Source organism: Platalea leucorodia (assembly GCF_965183815.1).
Source record: "Platalea leucorodia genome assembly, chromosome: 6".
NCBI lineage: Eukaryota > Metazoa > Chordata > Aves > Pelecaniformes > Threskiornithidae > Platalea > Platalea leucorodia.
In genome coordinates this window covers 73,214,321-73,233,467 of record NC_138828.1, presented here as the reverse complement: position 1 = coordinate 73,233,467, position 19,147 = coordinate 73,214,321, and the positions used below count along the sequence as shown (strand labels likewise).

Here is a 19,147-nt window from a genome sequence, read left to right as displayed (position 1 = left end):
TTAAGGATACCCCAGATCACATATCTGCAAACACATATCTGGCTTAAAAATTATCTTCCAAGTGTTGTCAATGTATTAAAACTGAAGGAAGAATCTCCTGCTGGCAAGATAAATGGAGAAACTCAGTGGATCAGAGAAGTAAATGCTGGAGAGTAACAGCTGTCTTATTCATCCACGAAAAGATAAAAGCTCTCTAGAGAAGAGGTAACAGCTTAACTCCTACTTCAAGTGTTTGATGAAAACTTTTCGGTTTTAAACGTTATTAGTATTTTGTCACCCAAGTGTCTCTTAAATTGATATAAAAAGCATATGTTGTAGATTCTACTTTATTATTCATAGATTTTTTTTTTCTTCAATTTGGTTATGACAAATTCCCCTGCCTCCCCCATTCGCCGTAGAAAAAGAAAAATATGCACATCAATTTCTGCCTACGCTTATATGTAGGTTCATTTACTCTCCTGTTATTTTATCTGCCATTTAAGCCTTCAAAAAAAAAAAAAAAAAGCCAGTTCCTCTTCTGACACTCTTTGAATTACTGAAGAATCCAGAACAAAATTACTTGCTTTGCACACATGCTCTATGAGCATGTGCCAATTCAGCTAAGGGATGGAAAGAACACTAGTGTGCTCCATTAAGCACCAATGCAACATAGCTCCAATGAACCCAGATACATCTGCGTTACGATACGATGACCGGACCACATGTCCCTCCTCTTCTTTTACTTCTGTGAAAGTTAACATAAAACGGAAATACTCCATTCTTCTTAGGAATGTTATTTTCAGAAGTCACCTGTGTAATGAATACAGTCCTTGCAGGTAAAGGCCAAACTGACCTAATGAAATGTAAATCTAATCTTTCGGGGAGTTTAAACTTGCAAACCCCCAGATTTGGCTCACAAATCCCCATATGATGCTTTAGTTACACATAGTCTCAATTATAGATGTATCAATAAATAATATGCTTTGCAGCATTTAAAAGTGCTCTTCAAGAACTAATCTAGATTGCACACGAACTATTTCATATGACCTACTGCATCTCAAGAAAATGAGATTTTCCTGACAATTGATTGATTGAACTGATTGATTGATTGACAACTGATTAATTGAACCTTATGTTAGATAATGTTCTCGAAAAACTACACATGCTGCACTGTTTACAATGCATTTTCTTAATTTAACAATTTGACTTTCCTCCTGAAGACCCAGCAGCATAGCAGCATTTCTTAGGTATGCAGGGCCAGGGAGAGCTTTATTTCAAGTCCAACCCCTCACCCCCACCATACCTTACAAAACTCACAGATTTGGGTCTACAAGTCTGACCTGTATGTGTTGAGTGGTTTAATTCTCCCCACTACATGAACTAAGCTGCTCCTACATTATGAAAGCTGTATCTTGGTGCATCTTTCCTATATCAATCTTGAACAAATACGAAAAGACAAACATTAATTATAAGGGAATGGCAAACAGAAGCAAGGCAAATAGAATGAGCGATCTGTCTGCGTTAAATGGTTGCATAATTAATTTCCTTATTGTAATCAGAAAGCTTACTACAGTTTAGAACTAAACAAAAAAATTATTGAAAGTGCACAAATTTTTTTTCTGAATAGACTGGTAAGTGCTGAAAGGGCAAGAATATAAATATAACAAATGACATGCAAATTCCTCTTAGTATACTAATCACTACCAAGTGTCTTCTGTGAGTTCACATGCAGATCGGTTATTTACCTTGCACATACAATGAATTGACACTATCAGTTTATAGCAATCCAAATTTGCTATACATTCTTACTCTGGCAGCACAAAATGGCTTACCAAAACAAAATAGAAACGAAAACCACAGGCAAAGATTGAAAACAGCAGCATGCACTCACATTCGCTGCTCACTAATCGCTCCAGCATCCTTCTCTGCTTCTGTACCGACTTTGGGACCGGGCCAGGTTGTTTCTCACCATCTGGTTAAATAACAGAGGTTTATGGAAAGTCAAAGCAGTCAATTAAAGTGATCAAACAATAACGGGAATGTTCTTTAAGCTGCAATATCTGGAGAATGGTATTTCTTCAAAGTCAGGAAAAGACAAATATACATATAAACAGGTAAGAGGTGGCTATATAGCTTTCTATATTCCTATTACCATATTAGAAAAGGGAACAGCATTGACATAGCTAACACGTACTGTCGTAATGGCAGAGTGAGCCAGGTGTATTGATGACTGGGTTTGTAAACTGAAATATCTAGTAAGATATCATCAGGATGACTGTTAAGGAAAAAAGCCAAACACAGCAAAGCCGTAAAAGATTTATTTTCCAAGGACAGCGAGTGTCGAATGAAGATATTCTTAATATTGGTCACTTGCATGAGTGCTTAACTGAATCACAAGAGTTGGTGGGCCTTTATGAACTAGCTTTATTGGTCCAGAGAACACAGTTATTAAAAGAGAGTTAGAGTCGTTAACACTGTTACTTTTTCTTAAGTAGATCATACATCTACTTTTATCTCATGCCTGATTGTTTATAAAGCCCTTTAAGTTTCTAGCTGTATTCTGCCTGTAAGTATATATTTTATCAATACCATAGATCAGTTCATAAACAAACCTTCATTGTCAACTTGCCCAACATTTTCCAGTAGTTCAGAAACTGCTAATTGCTTCTTCTTTTTTGGGTTTAATTTCCAATACATGACTAAGGCAGCTTTCCTCACAGCTCTCTCCAAATCAGTCTCAGATGATAATTTTTTCACTTCTTGCTCGTTTTCAGAAGTGATGCCTCAAGAAAAGAAAAATACATTAGATACTATTATCCCACACCCATGCAGAAATGACAGATTTGCCCACAACTTCTATTTCTCAGTTTAGACTGAAACTTCTCAAATTTCATTCATATCTTGACCACCGAAGTAAATTACTCAAATGCCCTTCTGTGCCCATTGCTTATAAAAATCTAATCACATTGCTTAAGTTTAAACTGTACTTCAAAGACTGCACAAGACACGCATTATCCTTATGTCTTGCTTCAACTTTGAAGTACAGCAGTTCAGGCAAAGGGTGGTGCGGATATGCATGTGACATGTAAAAGGCAGCAAGAATTTAATGAAAGGTTTTTTCATTTTTTTCCTTTAAATAAGAGTTCAGATAGTTGGCAGACGAGAGGAGACCACTCCAAGCGTGGGAAGTAGCATGAAGGAAGATGTGAATCCTGAAGTGGGAGAAGATGGCGAAAAAGATCAATTAGGAGAGAGGTTGTAGAGGGGTAAAAGAATGAAACAACAGCAGATACGTAGGAGGTGTGTGGTAATATAGGACCTTCATGGTCAAAGAAAAGAAGCCTCAATGAAAGGTGGGGAGGGGAAGAACGAGCATGAATTCCATGAAGGAATTCAAGCAAATAATTAATATAAATGCTTTTATGAGCAGTATCAGTAATTAATGCTTTTTAAATTACTGATTTGAACATGCTGTCAGCAGCTACTCACATATTTTTGCTGTGAACATTCCCATCATATTTTAACCTCTTTTTTTTTTTTTTTTTTGTTAAAATGGATGTAGCATTATTTCAGATAAAGTAGAAAGCACAAGCAAAAAGTCTCAGAGAATCCATACCTCTTCTGTCTGCCAGGCATCTACGCAACAGTTTGACAGCTTCTCTTCGGCCTTGCTTAGCAGCAAGGATGAACCAGTCAACCGCACTACAATTGTTAAGTTCTTCATCTTCCTCTTCTGCTAATCTTAAGAAGTGTTTCCCCACCTGGAATAAGTGGGGAACAGAATTCCTTCAGTTACTGAAATATACTCTACTCTCTCTCCTCCCACCCCCTGGAACTCAGCTAGAATAAATTCTCTCCGAACAAAAGGTCAAAACATTTGCTCCAGGCGCTGAAGAACATAGCTGTAAGTCGATCTTCTGCAGAGAAAGATCAGTTTCCAGAACTGGAAGCAAGGAGGAATCGCAACACATTTGGCCAGGCCAATGAATTCGTTGCCATTGGTCTTCGAGCATCTAGCAGGATCAGGTAAAGTTCCCGGTGTTAAAAGCTTTCTTGAATTCTAAAGGTTTTCTTAAATTCTTTTCCTCCTATTACAATGGTCAGACAACACTGCTAGCCTCATTTTAGAAACACAAAAATTAAGTGTAATAACCTGGTGCCTGTGACATGCAGAAATTCAGATGAAGTTAAGCTATTGACAAAGGGCCTTGACGTGGAAGGAGGCGTCAGCAGTGAAATCCCCGACTCGTAGCAGTTTAGCCACTGAAGGCCAAAGCAAACTCATGATTAATTAGTGAATGGAATAAAACTAATACTGCTTAAGCATCTAGCAATTTCCGTGATACAGCCTGTAAAAATCCTCCTATTTAGGATTACAGAAATTACGGAGCAGTTGCCTGTATTATTGTTTTACAGATAAGGAAAAAACCCACCTCTTTTCTTCCTTCTATAAAATTGAAATATATGGTAATATACTAGTAAAGATATTTATGCAATAGCATGAAACACTTCTGCTTAACATACCACAAGGCAACAAAATGTTAAATGGCAGAAAGTGGCCAAAACTACTGGACATTTTATCCACATGCCTGGAGAAACTGGGAAATGCTTTTGCTTGGTTCACTGCACTCCCTCTGTCCCCACTGTTACTTCAGTTACATTCTAGGAATAATTAATGCAATACCTTAAGAGCGTAGCTCCACAAGTCCACAGTATTATCTGCTAAAAAAACCCTGTTTGACAGTTTCTCTGAAACTTTGCCTTTGGTATTACCCCTAAAGGTGACTAAAGATATACCTTTATGAGACATGTTATTCCCATGTAGATTAAACACACTAATCTCATCAAAAAGATCTTTTTCTTTCAGTAAAGGTTAGGTCTCCAGTCTTGCAACTGGTTTCATACACCTAAGCAGGTGCTCCAACAACTTTTACATAGATAGATAGTTATTGGGTAGACATCATAGTGATTAAACCCATAGTACATACACAGTGAAGCTATCCAAAACCATACAGAAATTAAAAAAATAAAAAATTGGACTAAGTAATCCAAAAGTCAGAGCTAAACAATGATTACAACATCATGCCAGAGTTCAACAAGCAGTGCACAGATATAGTGGCAGACCAAGAAAAGAGTATACAAGGCAGGAAAAAAAAATAAAAAATTAAAGTTTCAGTAATTGCCTGGTAACTTATGGTCCAACTGCAGATGTACTTTCAGCTGTGTATTTCAGAAAGGAATTGCTTGAACAAGTTACATGGTAAATAACATCCCCTGACAGGAACAGCTGTTTCTTGAGCATGTTTATATTTATAGCCATTGAGATTTTGAGCAAAGCTTCAAGAGCAGTAAATGCAGCTCTTAAGTTTATAAGGATCTCTTGGACATAGAAATTTGTATTGCAACATAAACTAGCAGATTTTGGAATTAGTCATACTGTACAAGGCTACTGCGCAAGCAAAACGATAGCGTAACACCTGTCTTATGCTAGAAGTGTTTTTTGGCTTGCCTGTGGGGGTTTTTTGTATTGTTTGTGGTTTGTTTGTTTGTTTTGTTGTCTGGGGGGGGGAATATTTTGGGGGTTTGGGGGGGGGGGTTAGTGCATTTTTTGTGTTTAAGTTCAGCATTAAGATTTAATCATTTACCCCCTCCAAAAAAATCCATAGAATCCACCCCAAAATCTGAGCAACCAGAAAATACTTCCCCTTTATGTTAATTATAAAATTACAAGCTTTTTTGTGTATGTGAAAAGTATGTGAAAAGTAGCAAAAAAACCCACTTCCAAGTCCCATAACAAACATGAAGGCTTTCCATGGAATTCCACTGGAAGGTCTTCCAGCTCCCTCTGAACAAGCCCCGTGCAACAGCCACCTTTCACTGCCCTAGCAAAGCTCCTACACGGAACCACCTGAAGATGGCTGCAAAGCTCTGGCCCACAGCAGGCAAAGGAGGAAGAACTGATGGGAAAAGGTGTTAACCTCAGATCTGTCATTTAAGCAACCAGGGATTGTCTCTTTCCCATGAGCTAAAACGGTGAAATGAAGTCATAATTGGTAACGGCTTAACACAGATCTTCATACCGTACTTCTCCAAAGGTTGCTCTCACCTGTGGGCTTCGCTACCCAAGGTGGTTATCTCAAGCAGTCCCCTCGCAGACACCCTCCGGTTAAAGACACAGAGCTGCCTTTTCTCCGTTACCGAATTCCAGCTGTGGGTGTCTCATTTACATAATTGCTGTACAGTTATTTCTCAATAAAGAAACTACATAAAGCTACAGTAATACAGGTTGACAACCACTCAGAGTGCATTTATTTCCATAGTCATTGCAGGGTTATTTTTGAATAAACTCATAGTAATAACTACAAGTCAGTGAACCGAGTGATTTCTTGTGTTTGACTTCGTAATTATTAGCACACAGCACAACAGTGCCATCTCAGCTTCTCACTCGTACTCCTACAAACATAAGAAATAAAAATAGATTTTTGTAACTGATTCTAAAGGGATGTATTCAACAATAGAGAAGAAATACGGGTATTTTTTAGGTTTTTAAAAACTAAAAGTTAATTCCCTCTCCACAAGTCACAAGAAATTCGATTGCATAGAAAAGAAATGACGGTACTTGGGGTTCCTTTTCAGGCAGTCAATTCATCCTGAGTGCATACTGAAGCAAAACTGTATGCTGGATCTCTTTATGACAAGAATCCTATTATTGTGTGGGAATAGAAAGTGTACAAAGTTAAAGAGCTAAAGGAAGGGAGTGAAGGTGGAATGAATTGAGAAGGATAAAAAAGTATTATTTATGTACATACATATGCACCATATGCACACATCATAGGCTTAGATTACATAAAGTATTTCTTACACAACTGGAAGTTATATCCCAAAAGAATATTTCTGGGGTTTGCTTTCTTTTGTGTGGAGGAATAGAGCCAAAAGGTGGATTCTACAGCAGCAATTCCCTCAGGGCTGAAGCTTCATCCTCCACAAAGCCACCGGCTGTTTCAAGGTGAGGAATTTGTTACTGTCTCCTGTTACAGCTCCAAGGACAGCCTGCCCCTCAAGTTGAGATGGACCAGGGAGCGAGCCTGGCACTGCCATATTTTTTTACCAGCTTTAAAAGGATTTTTTTCCCATCCCCACCTTTTATTTTTATTTGCAAAAAGAATAGTGATCCTTGGGAAAAAACCCAAGCCACCAATGAGCACGTAGAAGACCATAACCACTCCCTTTTGCCATCAAAGCTGAAGCTGGAAAAGAATGCTCAAGTAAAACACTAACCAAGTTAAACAAGAATTAAAACCCTTCTAAACAATTTTAAGCTATTTATATTAGACCAGTACACCAGCCAATGGAACGCAGGGGAAAACTGATACAATTTTTCTAAAACCTAAGAGACACCTAAAGTGCTAACACATACAGGGACAGAGCTGCCATTAGTAATTCAATTATATCTGCCATTACACAACTAAACATAGCTAATTCCAATAAACAAGGAGGTCCTTCTTTTCTAAAATGTGTTAATTCAACAGAGAAAATGGTATAAAAGGAAAACATCAACCAACCTCTGTTCCTGCTAAAGCACCTCAATGGCAGTTTCTCCATAGAGTCCAGCCTAAGAGTCCTGGTATCTTGTATATAGTGCAGTGCTGAGCCAACAGCATTTAAGAGGCTCTATATGCACACCTCCACTCGTAACTCTGGCACCTGTACAGCCCTGTACCTTCTCCACGCTCTCAGCCTACCCCCCCCATTTTCATATGCGTCCTACAGGCTTACCCAAGAGTTGGACCTGAAGCCAGTGACACTCCCAAGCAAGCAGCATTTCTCAAGGCGGAGAAGCCATCTGGCATCACCTTTCTTTGAATAGCTTAAGATGAAAACAGATACAGTTCAACTAAAGAAGAGATAATAGCTCTACAGCAGGCAGTGCTATTTTTGGAATTAAGATCAAACAAGACTGGACAAAGAACGTATAAAATTACCTCCGTTTGTGCTTTTGGTTCTCCAGCTTTGGCCCTCTCAAGCAGTTCCTCAAAGAGCACCTCAGGTTCTTCCTTCATGCCTTCTATAAATTAATTTGATAAAGAAAATCGTTTACTAGCAATATTTGAAAGTATTTTATAAATCATTGCTACATGTGGTTGAAGAACTAAAGGATTATTTCTAAAAAATCCAACACGAGTGTTTTGCAAGAACAGTGGAAATCAACTCATTACAATATTTACACTCCATCTCAGTGTTGTACTTCAGCGTATTTACCATTACTTGTTAGTTGGTACCTGCCACAGGATGACAGTTTACAGTTTCTCATTTACTTCCCAAGGATTCACTTCTCAACAGAAGAATATTCACTATGCGAAATATGAGCACATGTGTAACGTAGTATGGATCAGCTTTTGTACTATTACTATTCTTATTCTTGATAGCACTTCAGTCTTCTACCTGGCAGCTTCTTTATTTAGTAGTGAAGCCTTTTCAAGGGTTTTGAAAAATTAACCAGCCTTTAAAACATGTCCAGTATATTTGAAAGTTCAGCTCCTCAGTCTCTGGAGCACAGAGAAACCAACAACGACTATACGTTATAAACCTCACCATTTTGTGTCCAGGTCCACACTGACACCTCATTTCTTCTCCTTTCCTACGTACTGTACACATACAGACTTACTTAAACAATTTTCTTCTTCAAAAGCATCATATTGCTCCACCAGTCAATCATAAGGAAAAAATCTCGAGGCCTTTATCTGACATCCAGTGTTTGTAAATAAGATCGTGCTCCATGCCACTTGATGAATGAAGAATAAGTTTAATGGAAGAGCTGACAAAGGCCAGAACTGCTACTTTTTATGAGAAGAGTTCTCATAAATTAGTTTGGAAGAATTTTAAAGGAAAAAAAAATCAATACAACTTGTATGCTTTAAGTTGGGTATGTGTAAGACAGCACAACAGACCACTGATTCAGAGTACCAGTTTTACTAGCCAACCTAAACCCATGGTTAGAAAGGAAGATCCAGACTCCGCAGTAAGCGCCAAAGCTTGACCGGTACGTACCACATTGCCTGCAAGGTCACCAAACACACCGTGACGCTTGATAGCTATGTACTGAGGGCACAGACAGCATGAGAACATAGAGCTCGGAAGCAGTTTCCAAACGTAGGAAACCGGCCGAGAGCAGCTCTCTGGCATCCGCTCAAAGTTACAGATCTCAGCTTCTACCTAATTTGGGCAGCAATAACGGGAGAAGCGGGCGAGCAGCCCCACTAGCCGAGGTGCCATTTAATATCAGCTCTTTTTCAAAAGGTGGGAGGAAGGAAGAAATAAACCTGATTGCAAATAATCTCCTGAAGAACAGGGCTACTTACATTCTTTAACATCCCTGGTTACTGGGACTATTTCCAAACAAGAACAGGCTACAAGCCAACGCTTTCATTAAAATGGATGTATTTTAACAAGAGCAAACCATGAAGTAAGTTTTCTCCTTCACCATGCCAGTTTTGTCTGCCAAACTCCACTCGGAAAAATACTAATGCCAGATTATAACATGTTGTCTGGCTAAACAAGGCACGTAATGAAAAATAATTTTCATTTAGTACTCGGTCTTTTCAGAAAGCTGTAAAAATATTATTGTAAAATAGGCAAACACCATCCCAGCAAAATTAACCACTTAATCTCCTTGCTCTGATATATAACCAACAGGATTGAACTGTAAACAAGTCAGAAGCCTGTTTTCCAGATGGCACCGCTCACACCAACAGACATCACTCTGGGGCCTTCTGCTTACAATAAACAAGAAGTTAAAGGAAAGAGCATATTGTTTGAAAGAAACATAATATTCATCCATCTACCCCACCCAAATGAAAAAAGTCGGGCAAAGCAGGACTTTTCTGTTTCTTCCTGTGCTTTCACATTCATTAACTTCTTTTGCATCAAAATTTCAGCAGCAACAGTCTTGGCTATGGATTTTCTTTTTTTCTGTTCAGGGTTTTCTACATGTCAAGATGAGACCACCACAAATATTTCAGTATACGCTGGATAAACCAATACAGGAGGCACCATTCAGAAGTTAGTATTTGGTAATTAAGTGGAATTTACACAAACACACAAAAGCAAACTACAGAAAGCAGTTTGCTAAACTGACCTAAGCCCTAAGAAGAAGAGTGGGTCTCCAGCAGCTTCTACAGGCAAAGCGGCTTCCTTTCTCTCCTGCTTCACTTGCCACACACAGGAGCACGGCATGGCTCCGACCCCTTCCACCTCTTGCTCAGATGAATGCATGTTAGTTAAGAACTCTTACACAATAGAAAGCTGTAAAGCATTCCCATTTTGCTTCTTCAAAACCAGGATATAGTTACTTTATTGTAATCACATTGCAGATTAACATGTAAATAACGTTCTTCGTGAAGATGGTAAAAAAAGAGGAAAACAGAAAAATTAAAAATGTGCAGCCTTATGGTCCAACTACCACCTTCACTGAGAAAAGAAAATAAAACATGCTGGTACTGCAGCAAACTTGTTGAAATGTTTGTTCTAACAGAGCTGACTGCCGGGGAAAGAAATGCTTTCTGCTGTTATTTTCAACCTATTGCCCAATCCCTCCCACGCAGTTATCACTTCTATGTACTCTCACATGTGACCTATAAATATAAATAAAAGATAGTTAATTAAAATTATGTCTGTGGGTTGGTTCTGCAGTTGTAGGGCAAGGGCAGAAGAGCAGGTTGTGGAGTGTTTTGGAGATCAAATTTAGAATTGCTTAGTATCATAGTGTTCCCATTACTAGCAATATTTTTCCTTTGCTTAAAGGACAAGCAAGAGGATAAGTAAAAAGATAAAGCGACGACTCGAGTTTTGTGGCTCGAGTTTTGTGGCTGCCATATCAATTTACTTTCTCATAAAATATTTAGGTCAGTCTCTGAAGGTAAAAGGTCCAAAACACAGTCGAAGTGTGTTTTGGAACAGGGATGAACAACACACACTTTCTTTCAATTCAACTCAACACTAGAACAAATACTATACAAGAGTAAACGCACCCACCACGAAAATACCCTAAAAAGTGGTGATCTATAACTTATCGTCCTTGTTCTTAAGCGTGTTTTTAGTCAGAAAATGTCTTGATGTGTATTCCTCCCACATAAGAGTACTGCAATGGAAATGCTGTCAGTAGAAGCTTTTATTTTCCAGCTTTGTTCAAAACTCGTGTCTTTTTAATGTCAAATTTTACTGTCTTGAATATAAAAATTTCCAGAAGAGAGGAACATTCATCTTACAATACTTCATGTATCTTTTATGACAATTAAAATAGACTTCACTAGCTGTTGTGTGTCAGGTGCATTTATATAAGCCAATGAAGTCTATCAGTTATTCAAGGTTCACAAGCACTGCAGTCATTCAAATGAAAGCAGGCAAGTGAAAGCACACAAGTTTTAGGTGGCGTGTAGCATTCATACAAGAAATTAAGACAGGACAGGGACGTGAAAGTGTGGTGAGTACTTAATATTTGGCTGTAGTTCCTACTCTGCCACCAAGACCCTGTGTAAACCCTGCGTTCATCATTAGGCTGCTCTGTGGTTCAGTTCCCAGTTTGGTTAATTCTACCTTCACAGAGACAGGTCACTCAACACAAATTACTCAATGGATATTGGAACAATGACATTATTAATAAAATTTTAATCTTTTATTTTTATTAGTCTGTGTGATTGATTAAGTCTTAAGCTTAAGGTATGAAATTTTATGGTATCCTTTAATTTTCTCAGTTCCACTGCAAAAAAAAAAGGTGGCAAAAAAAAAATTGTGATCTGCAAAGGATGAAGCAGAGGCAGTTCTGAGTCTGCTGTGTTTATGTCCTCATACTACAGAAAGCATTTAAACCTCTGAACGGCTACAGAAATATCCACTTTTGAAATTCAGACTTTTCATTTAACAGGTTAAAGCTGTTACTTAAAACCTATTTTATTAAAGCACTTATTAAAAAAGACTCAGGACAATTAAATTGATAAAGACCTGTATGCATTTCACAGTCATATACAGCATTTAAAAGAGTAAGCTAAAACTGCATATTATTACCTGACAAACTTCAAAAGGTGCTATCAAAACATTACTAGAGTCATTTCTGTTTATTAGTAAAAAGTATGTTTTACAACTCCAGGAAAAATACTCAGAATATAGAAATCTAAACACAGCTGTTTATATAGGTAGTTTGTAAACAGGCTGATGAAAACTAAAGACTACTATTTACTTTCTGAAACTTTACACATTACTTGGCACATTGACTACATAAAGATTCCAGCTTTGCTGCTATAGGCTTAAATGGAAATTTAGCATTCATTTCAGCATAGACAGGCATTTTTACTGTTTCTGCTAGGCTTTGACCAGAAATAGGAAATGTTACAAAAGGAAACATTTCAGTTTTTCAAAGAATACTATGCAATACTATGTTAGGATGCAATTATTGTCCCTTACCTCTGAAATTTAGCAATTAAATTGACAAAAAGGCGGTTAATCCAGACTAGGGGATCAGTCCAAGTGAAACTGCAAGATATCAGTGCTTAAAATTTTTAAGCTACAAAAGGAAGACGCCATCATTGATTAAATAACACATATAAGCCTCATCTTTGGACTACATCAAGGATTAAAACCCAACAAACTCTTCAACATTCATACCAGGTTTTGAAGAATGGATTTACACAATCTAGATAAGAAATCTTTTCAATGCCAAAGGTTTTACAGACAACCAGAGTACACTGTGGTTGTCATAAGATTTCCTTCCCAGTATTCTAGCACAAATCAATGATGGATGCAATACATTCCCAACCTTTCTAATAGCCTTAACATACACAACCAAAACACATGAAAACATGTGTGCATCACTGTAGTTAGGTTGACTTGTTGCGAAGTGTCTGATGAAATATTTAGCAAAATGTTTTACACACACTTGAGACAAACATTGTTTCAAAAAAAAAAAAAAAAAGGTATTTTAAATTACACTGTGTATGACACTTCCATTCATGAATTCTAAAATATTTAAAGGCACATAATAATCCTTTCACATAAGGAAAGATTTTTAGTTGTATGTATACATACAGAGTGGATCATACACACACATATATTGCATAAAACAACCTCCATTTTCTAAGTGCTCTTCTAACTGCTAGGAATCACTGCCTTCCTTAAAAAAAAAAAAAAAAAATCTATTAAAGTTGTTTCATGCAGAAAGAGTCAATAGAGTGCATGAATAATAAGTGTGTTTGTTGATTTACTTTCCTACCAACACAAACACATTAAAGCTCTCAGCAGAGTGGATTTACCCAGAACAAGGGAGTTTTAGCACCTTGCCTGCTATTATCACCCCCTGGCTGGGGGCACACAGCTCGCTCTTCTCAGGTCACAGCTACAGCACCTGAATTCCAGATAACACAAGAGGAGAAAGACCACGAACAAGCAATACCAAAGCAAAAAATTGGTATTTTAAAGGATCACAATGTCTTATGCCTTTTGAGCTTACCATCTCCTTTGTTCATGCAGTTATTGGGGGCCAGCCCCACGACAGTTACATTATCATGCACAACAAATTTACACAAACACAAGCCGGGCACTTCCAAGTGCTTTGAACAGTAGAAACAGAGAATGAGATAATGAGGACAGGATAAAAGGAAAACTGAAAGCAGTTTCTCAGACAGGAAGCAATAATGAAGACAAAGTATTCATTTGAAATATCTAAGTTTAAAAGAAATTACAGGTTTTACAAGTGAATATTAAATCCGCATGGAAACTCTACCGAACAAAAGATTAATGCATTAAGCAACACCCACGCTAAGTGTATGAAGGAAACCTGTATGGCATACACACTTTATATGATCATGACTACAAGCATTCATTTGGGCACAGAAAAGAAAGTGACAGGGACATGCAGGAGGAGGAGGAAAAAACCCATGTGTTGGGGAGAATAAAGGATTTGAGATGACAAGATACGAAACAAGATTTCTGGATTGGCCTTCCCATTTTATTAGTAGAGCAAGTGTTCCTGAAGTGATTCAAAACAGTCAGGAAGAGTTAAGCGTATGCACAATACATCTGATACGTTCGATCCTAGGCAGTGGTAACACTTCCAAGCTCAAAAGACACACCTAGAAAAGTACATAAATGTTTTTACCATTTCATGAGAAGATTTGACAGTTGCCGCAGATGAAAATTGCTATCCAGGTGGCCCAGCAAAGTGGGCCAAGCAATGACAAGTAATCAATCTCACAAATAATCTTGCAAATTTTAGGGTTTTTTAAATGCAGGATTTTAAATGCAGTTTCCTTGATCTTTTGTTTGAATAACCAAAACTAAGACATACTGAGAAAAGTAAGAGCAGCAAAAAGGCCAGAAAAGCAGCAATAATGACCTCAACTACCTCCCAGAAAGCATCACATTCAAGAATATCAAGATAAGATTTTAGATACATTTAATAAGTAACTTCATGAAATAACTAACCAGAGAAACCAAAAGACAGAATACAATTTTTGCTTCTAATTTAGCAGGGCACAGAACCTACTTTAAGAAGTTAGTGAGCCACTCTGTAGCTGCAAGTTATATTTAGTACCCAGATAGGAGTGTCAGAAGCAAAAAATCTGCTACACTCACACTTAAAAGCAAAACCAGATTGGAAGAAAGAAGAGGAGAAAGTTCTTAGAAACAAGAATGCATCCTTGTAAAGCTAAGGTCATGCCAAACAAAAACAAAACCAAAAAAATAGAAAAAAACCCAATTAATTTAAAACATAGGCCATGATAGATCAAGAGAAAAAGGTCTGGAGGACAACTCAATGCAGAATCTGTTACTATATTTTATGCCTTTTTCAAGCACATAAGGAGCAGCAAGCTTAGCAGACTATGGGGCCTACAGACAGTTCAAGGGCAATTATTTGAAAAACAGAAGGCTGCAGTAAAGCAGATCTACGAAAACATGTGGGTTTTTTCCCCACCTGGGAATAGCGTTGAGAAGCTCCTGTGCAGCAGCCTCAAACATCATCTTTTAAAAAGAAGGTATGATTTAATAGTGTTTAAAACTGTAATTTCTCTTAGTTGTTTATCCAAGTGTTGTATTGAACTTTATACTGCAGCGTGTAGCCTCTCACTTAAAACTGAGAAATGGAAATCTGCAAGTACGATACCAGAGAGATCTGAGATAACAGAGACCATTAAATCTGATATCCATACAACACGAATACATAGAAGAAAAAAAAAAAATCATAGGCCTGTGGAGGGGGCAAAAAAAGATATACTGGGTAGAATCAGCAGATCTTGTGTAAAAACCCTTGACATAAGATATCCCTGAAGGAGTCAAAGGGTTGGAGGACAGACAGATCCAGCTCATATTTCTGTCTCCAAAGATTATCAGTTTAGACACACAGGAATATACAATAAGGCCTACATTATTCAATGCCTGTATTATTCAATTTATGTGTGAATAAAAATAAAAAGGCGACTAACATGGAGATGACAAAGTCTATTGATGATTGTGTGTTATTCATGCCAAAAAAACACCTCAGAAGCAATTACTGAAAAAAACCAAACCAAAACTAACCCAAAGAAAACCTGCAGAAGGATTTCGTGACTGATTAAGTGATAAAAGGCCAGATGAAATGCAGTAAATGCAAAACAAGAAGACACCTTATCATTGTACACACAGTGACAAGCTCTGAACTTTTACCACTCAGAATAAAACCTTGGAGTTGTAACACACACTGTTTAATGAAAAAACCAGCTCAGTGCCAGTAAGACACTATTATCAGGGCTTTTTAACCTGGGGAGGAAACTGAGGAGAATAACACTAGACACATGAAGAACTTGCAAAAAGGAGAAGGTAAACAGAGAGCCTATTTGATATCTTACCAAATCCAAAAACTAAAGGCCATCAACAGGCCAATGCCAAATACTTATATGAGTTTAAAAAGCAACTGGACAACCGAGGGTAGAAGAAAAAAAACCCAGAAAGCACTATCAAATACAAAGATCTCACCACTGAGCGAGGAAGTCTCTAGGCTGCAAGGTGCTAAAGAACATTCTGAGAAGGAAACAGCTGCCATTAAACACCTTTAACTTCTCAGTAAAATATGAATAAAATCAAATAAGGACAGCACTAGCATTGCATTTAGAAAAAGCTCCCTGACGCTTAACAGGCATGCTGTAAATAATAGCGTAAAGGATTCTCATGAAAAAGATAACAAGAATCTTGAACCTGAGGAAGTCTGTCACCACTCAGGTTCTCCAATATGAATAGTGAGCATTGACAGCACCTTCTGCGATCCCTCACGCAGAGTTCACAAACTGTAACACTCCAGGGTTAGCTCAGCTAGGAGAGAAGAAAATCCTGGATGGCATCCAGACGAAGAAAAACTGCACTTCGTGTTTTTCATTAGCTTTACCCAGTAAGCTCTTTACTTAATGTAAGTGGGTTTTGTACTTATAAGAAGTCACAGGTTGTCAAGCATTTCCCTCAGCTCCATGTTATTAACTGACACGAGTAAGTTACATGTTTGATGAAGAGTAGTATGGAACAAGCTTTTATCAACAGGTCCTTCCACCAGCCACATCACTGGGGCAGGAGCAAGGAGGGAAGAATATCGTCTTTGACATTAGTTCTTCTCCCACATGTGAACAAATTCGTCATATACCATGAAGCGTACTGATGTCTGAACTGATCTTTGTCACATTGCACAGCACTGTACTTACCTGAAGCTTCAGGCATATGTCACTTCACTGCTTTAGCAAGACGGCCTTACTGTAATTGAATCTGAAAGGAAGTACCGTCTGAACTGCAAAGAAAATTACTTGCTTTTACTTTGAGAGGATACTAGTATGAATAACCTATGTTCGCTGCTCAACTCCACCCGTCCCACCAGGCTCCACAAGGTAAGCTGAACAAAGTAATGTGCAGGTGGAGACAGACGTGACACAGAGAAGACAGATATAGGATTCATTACTGTATTTGGAAAAGCCTCTTCCATGACTTTCATTATGATGAACTTGAAGCTGGATTTTTATTTTATGTCTAGAGACATAAAACAGACATTTTGTGTTTTGTCCATAAAAACACGCCTCTGAAGTGGAACAGGTAAAGCTTATCCCATAGCTAATATTAAGATAATAAAAATAGTACTAAAGTACTAGTAAAAGTGGCCTAAGTAGTACTTGCAGATAGAGCCAAACTGTTCTACTATCATTAAGTTCAGAGTTATGAGTGCACTCTGTGCCACAAGTTTCATCAGGGACACCAGAGTGCATATTAAACTGCAGCCACCTGACCCGGCACTGGATTAGCTTGAAAAAGAAACAGCTCGCAACAGCTCAAAAACATGCTATAAATCCTGTCCCAAAGGAAGTTATGGTGGTGCACAGAGAGGATGCGTACCACCTTAATTATTACCATAAACATCCACAAAGAAAGTCAGCTTGCTGGTAGCCAGTCATTTTTTAATATTCACTTTTCATCCTCAGTTTGCATTTAAGTGCCCCAAAATATACTCTCTGTCCCCTGGATTTCAATGCCTTCTGTAGAATAAAGCTAAAATTAACTAAAAGAGGAAAAAACCATCGTTTGGCTTCTTAAAAAAAAAAAAAGCATCCAGCTGCTAAAAACAACCAACCCGCAAAAACTCTGTATTTGCAGACTGCATTGAAGCATTGGCGTCTTTGGGCTCTGGCCAACTGAATGGGATTCTCAAACCACTGTTCTAAAGGAATTCTGCCTCCTGCTCCTCAGCTTTCATCAGTCTTATTCTCCACTCCACCAACAATTACCTTTGCTAGGGTTACAGTCCGAGACAGAAGCTGTTATAGCTTCTGATGCAGTCAGAAGAGGTCTTGCTACAGAGTTCAAAACTACGATAGGACTGTATTGTAATCAGCTGGCCTTTTTGGGCTACTAAAAAAAACAACAAAAAAAAAAAGAACCATCAGAAATAATAGCCTGTCACCAAAGTGAAGCAGTTAATTTATGTTAGAAGACAGAATGAATTTGCCTTCAGTTCACAAATTAAATACACTAGCTACAGAATATAATTTTCTTGCAGATTCTCAGCAATAGCTCATTTGCTAATATAAAGAAAATTATACAATGTTGAAATCTGAAGATTACATAACATTAGGTAGGAAGCAATCAACAAGAATGCATGCACATACAAACTAAATAATGCAGGCATATTTGTTCAAGCAATAGTCAAGGAAAAAGTAGGAAAGCGAAAGCTTAAGGGCATCCCTGCCCAGAGATATCAACCGAAACAGATATAGCAGAACATATTTTGTGGAAAATCTCTCTAGAAGGTATTTCTTTTGGAGTCACATCCTATATAATACCTCCAGTCTCTCTTGGAAGTGTATGGAGGAAATTCTGATACAGTGTTACACAGGATTTTTTGCAGGAAAAGTGCCTTCTATAAGCACAAATCCTGTAAGTTTATTAAAACCCAACAAATTCAAAATTTTCAGGGAACAGTCCACAGCTTTTTATTACAGATTTTATTTTCACTATGAAACAAGCTTTCTAGAATCTCAGATGCACTTCAGAGCAAAGGCATACACATATTAATGACAAAATAAAAAATCCTTTCATTTGCCAGAAGATGCTATGTAAGCATATCTCCAAAGTGAAAGGTGTCCGATTTCTTTCTTTCAGGAAAAAGAGATTTAAACTGTTCATCCACAGGTAGATGGTCTATTATAAATGTGCTTTTAGAAAAAGTCGATCTGTACATTTTGTAACAAAAATTAAGGTTCTAATAGCTTTTGTGTGTCACTGGATTGTGCTGTTGAGCTTTCAGTGTTCAGCGGAGCCAGTTTGAGTCTCTAGAGAAATCCTCCTACTCACTTTCCGCAAGCTCCAAAAGTTGAGTGGTATTGTGTGCAGTACCTATGTAGGAGTAAAGTTTCTGGAAAGACTGACATTCCACTTAAAAGCAGGCATTACGCAGCCATCATAAACATGATTTATACATATAGAATATAATGACACAAACAGAGGAACTGACTGGAGAGGGAGAACTATTTTGTACAACAAACATTATTGTTTGATAAATGGTTTTATTAACTTTAGACGCTTATTTGCTCATCCATGAGTGTTGAATACTTTCATCCATTCAGAAGCCTCCTGGATTCTCATCTTCAGTGCAAAGTAAGGGCTTGGTACAATT

At 37.8% G+C, this 19,147-nt stretch overlaps 1 protein-coding gene across 4 annotated transcripts in view; it reads right to left on the bottom strand.

The window, feature by feature from the left end:
* Positions 1–19,147, bottom strand: part of WFS1 (wolframin ER transmembrane glycoprotein) — a 35,338-nt gene that overhangs the window by 6,248 nt on the left and 9,943 nt on the right. For 3 of the 4 annotated variants that reach the window (XM_082315640.1, XM_082315641.1, XM_082315639.1), the window contains 4 exons: positions 7,962–8,044; positions 3,596–3,740; positions 2,592–2,762; positions 1,871–1,951 (listed from right to left, as the gene is read on the bottom strand). In XM_082315640.1, the coding sequence (XP_082171766.1) occupies positions 1,871–1,951; positions 2,592–2,762; positions 3,596–3,740; positions 7,962–8,044 (480 nt within the window). Of the gene's footprint in view, positions 1–1,870; positions 1,952–2,591; positions 2,763–3,595; positions 3,741–7,961; positions 8,045–16,691; positions 16,757–19,147 lie in introns of those variants that run through there. The other variant, XM_082315642.1, reaches the window with a different exon arrangement.